This window comes from Peromyscus maniculatus, chromosome 13 (genome assembly GCF_049852395.1).
Source record: "Peromyscus maniculatus bairdii isolate BWxNUB_F1_BW_parent chromosome 13, HU_Pman_BW_mat_3.1, whole genome shotgun sequence".
NCBI lineage: Eukaryota > Metazoa > Chordata > Mammalia > Rodentia > Cricetidae > Peromyscus > Peromyscus maniculatus.
The window spans coordinates 6,208,313-6,221,022 of record NC_134864.1 but is presented as its reverse complement, the minus strand read 5'-3'; the positions used below and the strand labels follow the sequence as shown (position 1 = coordinate 6,221,022).

The window sequence follows — 12,710 nt, the reverse complement described above, 5'->3', positions numbered from 1 at the left end:
CACACCTCCATGAACACGCACCTCCATGAACACACACCTCCATGAACATGCACCTCCATGAACACACACCTCCATGAACACACACCTCCATGAGCACACACCTCCATGAGCATGCACCTCCATGAACACACACCTCCATGAGCACACACCTCCATGAGCACACACCTCCATGAGCACACACCTCCATGAACACACACCTCCATGAGCACGCACCTCCATGAACACACACCTCCATAAACACACACCTCCATAAACACACACCTCCATGAGCACACACCTCCATGAGCACACACCTCCATAAACACACACCTCCATGAGCACACACCTCCATGAGCACACACCTCCATGAACACACACCTCCATGAACACGCACCTCCATGAACACACACCTCCATGAACACGCACCTCCATGAGCATGCACCTCCATGAACACGCACCTCCATGAACACGCACCTCCATGAGCATGCACCTCCATGAACACGCACCTCCATGAGCACACACCTCCATGGACACAAGTGCAGCTCTTTGTTACCTGTATCTCTTTAACAGGAAAGTTCCAGCACAGCCCTGATTCCCTGTTTCCCAACCACAGGGCGGATGACAGGTGGTTAGGACGAGGTCCTCCCGTGCAGGCAGCTGCCATAGCAGCTCACAGCACAAAGATTCTGAGACCTCTGACAACTCCATGCCGTGGCACTGGCTGCTGGTGGCCCTTTTCTAATCACTGTGATTGGACAGGAAGCAAGTTCAGGGAGGGAAGATTCACTCTGACTCATGGTTTGAAGGAACACAGTTCAGTTCATCATGGTGTGAGCAGCTAGTTCCTGGAACTGCCGGGTGGCTCGCTCACATCTCAGAGGACCGAAAAAGAGTGAAGGTGGGAATGAGGGTGAAAGGGAGGGAGAGTAGGAAACTGGTCCCAGAAGCAGAGCTGAGACCTGCCCCCAAGGACTCACTTCTTTTAGCCAGGCCTTACTAAATGTTACAGCGCCCCCATCTGGGGACCAAGCGTTCAAACATCTGCACTTGTGGAGGACAGTTCACATTTAAACCACAATTTCTGCAGATTTGCTTGGTCAGTTTCCCCTGAGCTGTCTGGTGTTCTGCTGGCATCTGCCCATGCTCACAGCAGTGGACAATCTTGGAAACATTGCAGGTGACAGGCTAGTTTCTGAGACTCGATTATCAAGCGTGGTGCCATTAACTCAGTGTTGGCTCTTTGGCTCTGGATGTCATTTTTAGCATGTGGTTGCTTAGGCAACATTACCTCAACATCTTCTAACCTCTGATTTTCTTTTCACAAGAAATTTGCAACTATATTAGATGCTGTAGAGCTAAGTGTTCCTAATTTATCTGTCTCCTATATCACAATGATTTGGAAGCATTGGCAGATAGCTACTTGGCTATTTCTCACCTTTCAGATGATCCAAAGGCGTGCATTCAAATGGTTATGAAAACAGCTATGCCTCTTAGAAGCTTCTGAAGAGTCTACCCCAGGTGTCTTTACACTAAGAGCCGTTGGGAACATTATTCTTGAACAGATGGATCGACTCAGGTTGTGACCAAGGAACACTTGGTGTTCCTCAAAAACTAGCTAGACTCAGAACTAACATTCAGAAGGAAACCCCACCATAACTGGCCATCAGAACCAGATCAACAATCTGCGTGTTATGGATTCATCCCATCATTCATTGACATTCTAAGGCAAACTTTAAATTACAACAGTTATATGGGTTGTAACCAAATCCGTAAGTTGTGAACCAGTTAGGCAGATTATATACCAATCATTGAGGCACAATGGAACCATCAAGGAGGTTCCTCACAGCTAAAGACACTAAGATCATTCTGTTTGATCTAGATGCCACTTCAAGGATCTTTCATGCTTCTGAGAAACTCACCACACCTAAACAATGTGGGGCTCAGACCCAATGAAGCTCTGCAAACCCATGGAAGCAAGCCTATGTGAGCGGCCTCATGAGCAACTTGGCAAGTGTTTCCCAGGAGAAGCCAAGACGAAACTGTGCCAGAAGCAATCTCTGATATCTACTCATTCCAAGTTCAGGATGAATGGCACCCCTGGGACCTTTAACTTTTGGATTATACATCTGAGGTGTTACGGGTTGTTGTGTATGTTATGTATGGTCTTATATAAGTTTGTCTTATTTATTTATTTTTTGGTTTTTTGAGACAGGGTTTCTCTGTGTAATTTTGTGCCTTTCCTGGAACTCACTCTGTACCCCAGGCTGGCCTCAAACTCACAGAGATCCACCTGCCTCTGCCTTCCGAGTGCTAAATTTAAAGGCATGCCCTACCACCGCCTGGCTTATAGTTTTGTTGTTGTTGTTATTGTTGTTGTTTTGGTAGTTTGTCTTATTTTAAGCACACACACACACACACACACACACACACACACACATACACAAGGAATCTTGGAGGTGACTTGCACTACAGCCATTGTGCTAACACAGGGAATGTGCCTGGATTTGGAATCACCTAGGAGACACACCTCTTGGGGTGTCTGTGAGAGGTTTAACAGGGGAAGAAGACCCACTCTGGACACGGGCAGCACTAGTCCATGGGTTGGGGTATTTTGCTGAATAAAAAAGGGGAAAGAAAAAAAAAGGAAGATGAGCAGCAACATTCAGCTCTCTGCTTCCTGAACCCAGACACGATGTGACCACCTGCCTTCCACCCCCATGACTTCCCACCATGATAGATGGTACCCTCAAACCTGGAGCCAAAACAAACCCATCCTTCCTCTCACTGCCTTTGTTGATGTTTTGCCACAACAATAAGAAAAGCAGTCAGTTCAGTTGCTCTCTGGGGAACTATGACTCGATGCTAAGCATAGCCTGGATTTAATGGAGCTGGTCACATTGCTTGTCTGTGGTGTCAAATCATTCAAAGAATGGCCTATAGAGCACCCTGTTTTTTTGTAATATGGTCCCTTTAAGGCCCCCAACCACCAAAGACTACCAGGCTCCCAATGGCCTCTCAGCTCCTCAAGGTAGATGTTACCCTCTGCTCACACTCTTCCCGCCTGCCTGGCATAGGCACAACCCAGAGGGGAAGTCCATGAATGTGTGACACAGACATACCCAAACATGGCGACCAGGAGGTTGACCAGCAGAATGTTGGTGGAGAGCATGTAGATGCACACCAGAGGGATGGTGATCCACTCAGGGAAGCGGGGCAGGTTGTTCTCATCCAGCTCCACACACAGAGGCTTGGACTCATTTCCCGAGAAGGTGCAGTGGGAAAAGTCATATGTAGTACCTGTGGGCACAGAACCAGGAGGTCAATGAGACCCCTCTGGAGAAGCAAGGACCATGGCAGACCAGAGGATGTGGGATCAGAATCACCTGATGCCTTGGGTACAATCATCAGAGCCCCATGCCCACCAGACAGCTTCCTGAGCAGCCACTGGGAAATCGGGACTTCATTAAGACCAAGATCAAAGGACGAGGATATCCTAGTTAGCCTCAGTTGTCAACTTGACACAGCCTAGAGTCACCTGAGGGAGTCTCATTAGAGGGGTTGCCAAGATCAGTATGGCCATGTCTATGAGAGATTATCTTAATTGATTGATGTGGGAGGGCCCAGCCCACTGTGGGAAGTGCCATCTCTAGGCAGCTGGAAGGAGGGTAGAGGTATAACCTAGGATGTATTAGAAGGCTAGCTAAGCATTTTCCAGCCAGAGAGCTAGCAAGCAGCACTCCTCTGTGGGTCCTACCTCCTGGTTCCTGCCTCAAGCTCCTGCCCTGACTTCCCTCGGTGATGAATCATGAGCTGAAAGTGTTGCCTTTGGTCAGCATGTCTTACCACAGCAACAGAAACTAGAACAAGGAGTGTGGCCTTGTTCTGTGCTGCAAGAAGCATCCAACCTCTTCAGTCAGTCTGAAGATTCAACCTGCACAAAGCCCCAAAAGGAAGTAGGCAAGGTGCAAGGGGGCAGAATCTGAACTGGCTCACCCAGAAGCAGCTTCCCACAGAGAAACCACCTCAGAAAGAACAGAAGGGTGAGTGACAGCTGAGTGAGCAAATGGGCGGGGACAGGTGCCCAAGGCAGTGGTGGCAGCACACTCCAAGGCCCTGTGGTCATAAGACAGAGGGTTGGGAGAGGAAACGGAGCAGCGTGGCATTGCCGGATTGCTGTGCTTTTAACGGAAGCCACGGGCACAGTTAGAGAGTTGTAACAGAGAGCAGATCTTTACCAGAGGACTGCCAAGGCTGCAGCACACAGCTGAAAGATCCAGAGGAGCCAGGGAGAGCACTGGCGATAAGAACGCTCGACCTGGGGTTGCTGTGGGATTGTGAAGATCAACTAAGCCGGCGAGCGCCAGCATCTAGGAGCAGTGTCAGGGAAGGCGTTGGGAGTTAATCTTGATTCCAGAGATTTCAACCCTCAGTTGAAATCGGGCAGTTCCTTCCCATGGGCTGAGGAAGAGAGCTGAGCATCAGCAGTCATTCCCGCCCCCCTCTCTCTGCTTCCTATGGATGTGATGAGATGAGCCCCCTCCCTCTCCCGCCACCATGCCTTCCCGGCCATAATGGACTGACTGTGCACCCTTGAACCCTTTTCTTCCTTACCTGGCTTCTGTTGAGTATTTTGTCACAGCAAGTGGCAGTAACACGGGTCTGTCAAGGACCTCAGAGGTCTGACATACTGGATATAGGGGGTGTGGCTCAGTGGTGGAACACTTCCCTAGCTAGTATAAGGCCCCGGTTGGTCCCCAGCATGGGAGTGGAGTGTCACAAAGAGGCTCTGATGTACACCACTGTGGCCTTGGTGGGAAAAGCCCAGCAGGGCCCTTGGAGGAAGCCCAGGTCTGCAAGGGAGGTGGGGACCTTTTATTTGAACTAGCCGATATGGGTCTGTGTGAGTTCAGAGAAGGCCACAGAGACCGAGTCTCTGGCTCTGAGGAGGGAGGGGCACCCAGCCAGAGCCCCTGTTCTCAGCCCTGACAGCAGGGCTGTGTAGGAAGAGGCGGCTGTGCCAGGTAGCCCCGGAAAGAACTCAGAGGATGAACTGTGCACACAGCACACATGCCTGCCCCGGCCTGCCCCTAAGTGTTGCTCCTCTGTGGGACCCAACCCACCAGCACAAGGAGCTGTCCTTGAGACCAAGTGCATGACAGCGCCAACTGGAGGGTCCCAAGGACCTTTCCACCCCTGCATGCACGGAAAAGTCCTGTTTCTCAGAGTTGGAAGAGGCTTCAGCTGAGAGGCAGAGTACAGGAGGGGAAATCAGAGGAGCTGAGAAATGCTACCCGCCCTGGCTCAAGGAGACTGTCAGTCAGCGTAGTTCGTGCTGGTAGGGTGGAAGACGAGAAGTCAGGGCTACTGTCAGCATCATGAAATCCCTGCTCACAGTCCGCCCAGAACACACAGTTGTGTATGCCCCATACCTGACTTCTACAGCCTGAGTATGGGCACAATAGGGCCACCATGCCACAGCAGCCTTACTCCACAGCCTGCTGGAGAGCGGGCTAATGATGGAAGAACCTTCAACCGAAGGCGCTAACGTCCATCTTCTACACACGCGTTAGGAATAAACGGGAATCTGGACATTGTGACGTATAGGGAGGTACCGTCGACAACATTCCTGTCTGAACCAGCAAGGACTGTCCCACCCTACCCTGCTAACTGAGATATGTCATGATTTTTAAAAACCTGAGCATGTGGCTCAGTTGGTAGAGTACTTGCCTAGCATGCATGAAGACCTGGGTTCAAGCCCCAGCATGACAATAACCAGGCATGGTGACACATGCCTTTAATTTCAGCAAGGGTGGGAGGATCAGGAATTCAAGGTCATCCTTCACTACATAGGAAACTCAAGGCCAGCCTGGGCTAGAGACCTTGTCTCAGAAATACTGACAAAGAAATAAAAAGACGTAAAGATTGAACTGAGAACAAGGTAAGATCTTATTTAGGAGCAAAGAAAGGAGGTGTAAGGATCAGGGACGGGTCCAGGATGCCAGCACCATCACCGCCAGCCCCACCGCTGCCCACACAGAGCTGGGCTTACCGTCCACGTCACTGGGCACCTGGCCAAACATGGCCAGGTAGGGCTCATAGATGACAGAGCGGAAGATCCACCTCCAACGCTGCTCATTCTGCCTGAGGATCCCCTGCCTGGCCACGCCGAAGGCCACCATCCACACAGCAAAGAGAAACAGGAAGAAGAACACGTCGATCAGCTGCCGAGGGAGGAGATCAGAACAGTTAGAACTATGTCCGCGGAGGCTGGCTACGAAGGCTGGCCATTCCTAGCCAGTCACAGAGATGGGCAGAAGAAATTCAAGGACCCAGAGAGTTTAAGTCATCGAGCTGCCTGGCCACTTCTTATTTATCTCATACCGACAGACTGACTTAACTGTGGGGGTTAAGACCCTGGTGCATGCCAGGCAAGTACTCTACCACTGAGCTGCCTTCTCAACCCTCAGCCACTAATTTAAAAATAGAATACCACCTGTAGGTTTGCAGATGTCCCCAGAATGAAACCCAAACCCTACACTATTGCTTGCTGGGCTCCAAAAGCTCAGACCCGGCCGCTTTGTGAGAGAGGGCCCAGCTCAAAAACCAGAGGGCCTCTGCCTGGGGCGAGCTGGCTCCAGGCCACACCCGGCAACACTGGCATTCTTTCAACCCCCAAATTATTTTTACAGAATTGCTTTTTCGGAAAACAAAGCAGCCCTTATGAGACAACAATAATGTACTTTTTTTTTCTGCTGTGTTTTGCACACACAGCTTGACATCATGGTGCCTGGGTGCCTGAGAGGTGCTTGGAGTTAAAACCACACATTCAGCCTCAGCATTGGAAAGGGATGTCCACATGAGCTCATCCAGCGACCCATCTGATTTCCAGACAGAACCAGCCCTGGGGAGCAACAACCCAGCCTGCCATGTCCTCATGATGTGTATGTAGCACAAGCCTGGTGGGGCCTTTCTCCCACACTGGCATTACAGGGTGTGGAATTTAGGACCCCATCATCTGTAGGCATCTGGCTTAACCATTTGTCTCTAGAGAAATGCGTTCACCTCCTTGAACTAGAATAAGCCCATCTATTAAAAATGGCATAAAAGGCCCTCCCTGCATATACTCTGAGAGAGCTGTTCAGACTCGAATAGGAGATACTACAAAGTGTGAACTCTCAGGAAACCCCAGTGACTTGCCGGCACTGTTGGTTCTTTATAGAACCTAAAATCTCCCCCTGGAAGTGGCCTCTGGTAAAAACAGTAAAACCAAATGAAACAAACAAACAAAAAAACCCACAAGCTATGCCGTGAACAAAATCCTCCCGTCAGCCATGGACTTTGGGCAGAGCAAGAGGAGGACACCTGCTGGTGTTGCTGGCCCCTACCATTCGCTGGAGCATTATAATCTTGGGTCCTAAGTTCCGGCTAACAGTGAAAATGTGGATGAGCCTTAGGATGAATATGATGTAATCCAGACAGAAAATGACTCGCCCGGAGTACAAGGAGCTGGTGTTAGAAGAGTGGAGCCTGTGGAGAGAACAGGAGAATGTGTGGGACACGACACGACATTTCACAGTTCACCATGGTGTGTGTGGGTGTGTGTGTGCGCGTGCGTGCATCCTGGTGTGCACAGCAGGTGTCTCACTCTGATGCTTTCCATCTTGAGTTCTGAGACAGGGGATTACACTGAACCTGGAGCTCACCGACTCAGCCAATGAGTTCCCACACCTGCCTATCTTGCCCCAGCCTGGGTTCGGGTTACAGATGGGTACTGTCATCCTCAGCTTTGACACGGGTTCTGTGAGTCTGAACACAGTCCTCACACTTGAATGGCAGGCACTCTTCTGACTGAGCCGTCTCCCCGGCTCAGTTTAGCCTTTGGTCATCATTTGAGATTCAGTTGTCTTTTCACACACTCTGGCTATGAGGTTGGAGGGATAGACCGATACCTGGATGGGTGACTGCAGGGCCAGCATGCTGGCCAAAGTCACATGCGCCTTAAATTGAGTGGGCCAAAATGGATCAACATTGGAAGACACTCAACAGCCCCAGTACCTTCTCCTTGGATCCTAATTATGCCCCCCCCCAAGCCTATTTGAGAAACAGAAAGGGAAATTGTGAAGAACCCAGGATGAGGAGGAAGGAGTAATTTATGTTGTCCAAGTTGTGTCTCCAAAGGGCTGGGGCAATGGCCTCTTGTGGCCCATCCATGGACCTGAGATGTCCAAGATTTTTTTTCTCCATTTTTTGTGCCCCAATGCCTGAGGGTAGGAAGGTGGAAGGAGCCACTTACCGGAAAACGATACCCGCTATGAAGTAGAAGATCCCTAGTGTGTCCATAACGTTCCACAGGTCAGTAAAATAATTCACTCCACTCATGTACCACTGTGACAAGAAAGGGGCAGACAAAGAATGGGCAGCTTGGACACCAGTCCTGCAGACTTGCAAATGTCCACTCAGCTCCTCCCAGGGCACTGTCGAGACGTCTGTGTCAAAGCCCTAGCTACCAGAACCCCATTGTCCCAAGGGCACCGGAAAGACAGCCGCTCTCATGTGCAGCTGTCAGAGTGGAGAGAAGGGGCTGTGTTCTCCCGTTCTCTCGAAATGAAGCCACAGAGAACAAGAGTGATCTGTGTGGGAAAACATGGTACAGCCGGGTAACCACGGACAGCAGTGTAGACTGCACAGTTACCAACCGTCACCCCGACTGCCGTCACCACAGATTGTGTATCTACTGTGAAAATTATAATAGAACGCACACAGTAGGACAACTTGATTAGTGGAACCCTTTTAAAATATGAACAGGGAGGAAAGGTTATTAACTGGACTCCACAAACTAGGTTTGCAGAACTCCAGCCTAGCTGTACAGTCCTTCCATTTTCCTACCTGTTCAGAATCTGGCTACTGGGAGCCCGAGGGCCAGATCCTGGGACAGCTCAAAACAGGGGGCAGTGGACTCAACAAGGTGTGGTACTGACTCCCATAAAAGACAGATGTCCGTGACTTCCCATGAACTCACCCACCCAAGTCTATCTGGATCTTGGATATCCTATCTCCTACTTTATCCCAGATCCCAAGGCCAAGACAAGGTGGCTAAGGTGCCCGTCCTGGGAGTGGTGGGCTTCTCAGACCCATCAATATCCTGCCCTCTGGAATGTAGAGGGAGGCAGGGCACACAGCGTGAGTGGGCAAAGGAGGAGAGCATCCTTTGCCAGATCACCATGGAATGGTGAACTCCCCCAGGTCTGGGTAGCCTGGGTCAGACCATGTTCCACCACGGCTCCCCACTGGTTCAAAGGTTAGGACCCTGGGAAGAACACAGGAGCATCTGTGCAGTGTTGATCCCCAGGGCACCAGCAGCCATTTGCTACTCCATGCCTGCTAAGATAAGAGGGGTTGGCACAGGCCCTGCCCACCTGTTCTCCTTTTCCTCCCTGCTGGGAGTCTGATACATTCTGATCCTTGCTATCCCAGCCCATCCTCACCTCAAGGACTCGCCTGACCTGTATTACAGGAATAATAGACGAACCCTGGGCCCCTAGAATACCACTGCAGGGAGAAAAGATTTTGGGTTTTAAATGAAAAGAAGCTAAGCTGTGTTCATGAAATGTGTTCATTCATTGTCTTCTTTCACCGTGATGGCCCAGGAACTAAAGGAACTTTTGGAGAAGGCGGGGTGGAACTTACCACATTTTAAACCAACATTCACCACATCTGCTTAGCTCTACTAGGAGTGAGTTAGCTTGGACTGTACTGTTGACTGTCTAGGTTAGAAATCCCCAATTAGCTGTGAGCATCCTTCCCTGAGCAAGGGACATCACCTGTCACCAGAGAGCATTGGGTTTCTGAGCCCCAGGTACAATTTAAAGCAGACAATGTCCTGGTTAGGGATCTCCCCTAACAACTGTGTATCTTGTCTGGTAAAACTGCACAGGCCTGCTGAGCTTTTCCTTGAAGGAAACTAACCCAGTTTAGGAATCTAAAGAGAAGGTTCTGCAGAAGCGAAGGGGAATGGCGCCCTCTAGTGACAGATTCCTGAAGGACAAAATTTCACTGCAGCAGCCTGCAGACTTGCTCATGTTTTATCAGTCATTCCAAGAAAAGGCCACCAGGGTTTCTCTGCTCAAAAGGGAGTGAGGACAGGGTCCCTCTGTCTATCTTCTCATCTCTGGCTTCAGTAGCCATGACCATGGTGACCCTCAGGAGTGACTTATGAGCACCTCGCTTGTACCTTCCTGTATTAACACCACATTCTCAGCTTCAGCAAATGGAAGTCTAAAGTAGATCACCCTCGCTTGATGCTGTTCTGGGGACCACCAGAGCATGTGTCAGGACCTGGGGAGCTCAGAGGACTCCCTGATGGGGTCAGTACAAGAGAAGACAACGCGATCTCTGTTTCTGCTTCTTTCAGGAGTTTCTTCAGTAGGAAATGCACCCAGAGGAAGGGAAGAAATCAAATCACTACACATCACTTACTGCCTATTTGCAACTCCAGCTAGGGTTTTTCTTCTCTCCCCTCCCCTTTCCTTCGCTGCCCCCTCCCTCCCCACGCAGTCCTCATGACTTAATCCCCTACTGGCTCTGAGTCCACTGACCCTCGAACCCAGGCAGTTCTTCTCTGAATGCTGAGTGTCCCCTCACTCTGATTATCACACAGAGTACTTCAGCCCCACTCTGCTAGTGACTCATCATGAGCCAGAAAGAGGACTGGGGAGTAAAGACCGGCCGCAGAGACAGAGGCTATATGGAAGTGCTGTGGGCTGAGTTATAGCTCCAGACTGAAGTCCTCAGCCCTCTACCTGGGAACGTGACCTTGTTTGGAAATCAGGTCACTGCAGATGGAACTGGACAGGTCAAGATGGAGCTCTGATCCAACATGACTGTTGTCCCCAGGAAGTGGAGAAATTAGGACACACCTGCACATAGGGAGGACACCATATGGACCTGAAGCCAGGGGTCAAAGTGTCACATCCACGGGGCACAGAAGGGCAACGATGGCCAGAAAACTTCCAGGAGCCAGGGGATAGAATAAAATAGTTTCCTTCCTAGAACTAAATGGGGCCAGCCCAACCTACATCCTCCGCTTGGTCTTTAGCCCGCCAGAACTCTAGGCAGTCCACTGTTCTTCAAGCCATCGTCTGTGTCTTGGGACTTTCTTCCTCCACCTCTGCTGACACCCCACCACCTTCCACACCGATTACCTACTAGTCAAGAAGACAGATACATATGGGCACCGGTGACAAGACCCCTCCCAGCCCCCACATCCATAATCACTAATCATACCCATGCTGAGAACAGACAAACAAGTCCTCGGAATCCCTCGTACACCAGGAGTCCTGAAGACTGCACATAAAGATCTATTGGAGAGAGTTGTCATGACAACTTAAGCCAACTTCGTGTGCTTAGACTAGTCGGGGCCCTACAAGGGCAAGAGCAGCACTGCTGTCCTCTGAAATCTCTTCCACCACCGGGCCTTTGTAAACTGTAAACAGCCCGTGAGTTGTGTACCTAGCACACACTTGCTAAATGGTGTGTATTTTAAGGTTCGGGTCCAGAAGAGACAACAAAATGACAGCAGAATCTGAAAGGACTTCCTGAGACCAGTTTTCATCATGGGTCAGGACGGCGCCATCTTCACCGTCCACATGAATTTCCTCAACGTCTACTACCCTGCTAAGTACCTGCTCCATAAGGCCTGGGGTAGAGTGTGCATTCAATGGCAGAGCAAGGATCCCCCAAACCTACACAGTCTAAGAAACTGCACACAAGGACCAGAAAGAACCCACAGGGATTATTACAAGACTTGATGTGCTAGGAATTAGGGGGTTTTAGATGGACAGGCCCCCAGGTCTCATTGCTTGGCAAGCTGTCCCTGGTGATGGTGAAGGTGGGTGTGCAGAAGGCTCCCGATGATGGGGGAGCTCAGTCCAAGGTCTCTCAACCTCTTCCTCTGTCCTAGGTTATTTCTGTTGCTCTGATACAAACACTCTGACCAAGAGTAACTCAGGGAAGAAAGGATTTGTTCGACCTCTCCTTCCAGGTCACACTCCATTGCTGAACGAAACTAGAGCAGGAACACAGGGGAACATCACTTGTTCACAAGCTCATGTCCAATTGGCTTTTTTTTTTTTTTTTTTTTTTTGGTTTTTCGAGACAGGGTTTCTCTGTGTAGCTTTGCGCCTTTCCTGGGACTCACTCTGTAGCCCAGGCTGGCCTCGAACTCACAGAGATCCACCTGGCTCTGCCTCCCGAGTGCTAGGATTAAAGGCGTGCGCCACCACCGCCCGGCCCAATTGGCTTTTTTATACAGCCCAGGACCACCTGCCTAGGGATGGTGCTGTCCACGGTGGGCTGGGACCTCTCCATCAATTAGCTATCAAGACAATCCCCCACAGACATATTCCCATGCCAATCTTTTCTAGATGACTCCTCAGTTGAGGTTCTCTTCTGATGACTGCAGGCTGTGTCAAGCTGGCAATTAAAGCCAAGGCAGGCATCTTCCTTGGCTGAGCCATGCCTGTCCGTTAACATTAGTTAGGGAACATGGCATGAATTTAATGCTAAGAGATCTCACCGGGGTGCTTAGAATTTGAAAATCACCTTCAGGTCCATAGACAGGGTAGGAATCTACTTGCAGCATAATGATTGCATTTGTACTTCACAAACAGCTCCAATTGCTCTTGGTGTAGGGAAGCTGCTACCCACTGCCCGCACCTTGGAGAAGTGGCCAG

General features: G+C 50.3%; 1 protein-coding gene and 1 non-coding gene across 9 annotated transcripts in view; one reads left to right on the top strand and one right to left on the bottom strand.

Annotated features, from left to right (window-relative positions):
* Nucleotides 1–12,710, bottom strand: part of Trpm8 (transient receptor potential cation channel subfamily M member 8) — an 82,948-nt gene that overhangs the window by 24,018 nt on the left and 46,220 nt on the right. For 4 of the 8 annotated variants that reach the window (XM_006988644.4, XM_076549553.1, XM_076549554.1 and 1 more), the window contains 4 exons: nt 8,273–8,364; nt 7,365–7,506; nt 6,029–6,200; nt 3,099–3,276 (listed from right to left, as the gene is read on the bottom strand). In XM_006988644.4, coding sequence (XP_006988706.4) covers nt 3,099–3,276; nt 6,029–6,200; nt 7,365–7,506; nt 8,273–8,364 — 584 coding nt within the window. Of the gene's footprint in view, nt 1–3,098; nt 3,277–6,028; nt 6,201–7,364; nt 7,507–8,272; nt 8,365–9,666; nt 9,801–10,895; nt 11,316–12,710 lie in introns of those variants that run through there. The other 4 variants (XM_076549557.1, XM_076549559.1, XM_076549558.1 and 1 more) reach the window with 4 other exon arrangements.
* Nucleotides 5,675–5,748, top strand: Trnaa-agc (transfer RNA alanine (anticodon AGC)). Its single transcript has one exon. It is a non-coding gene; the product is annotated as a tRNA-Ala (tRNA).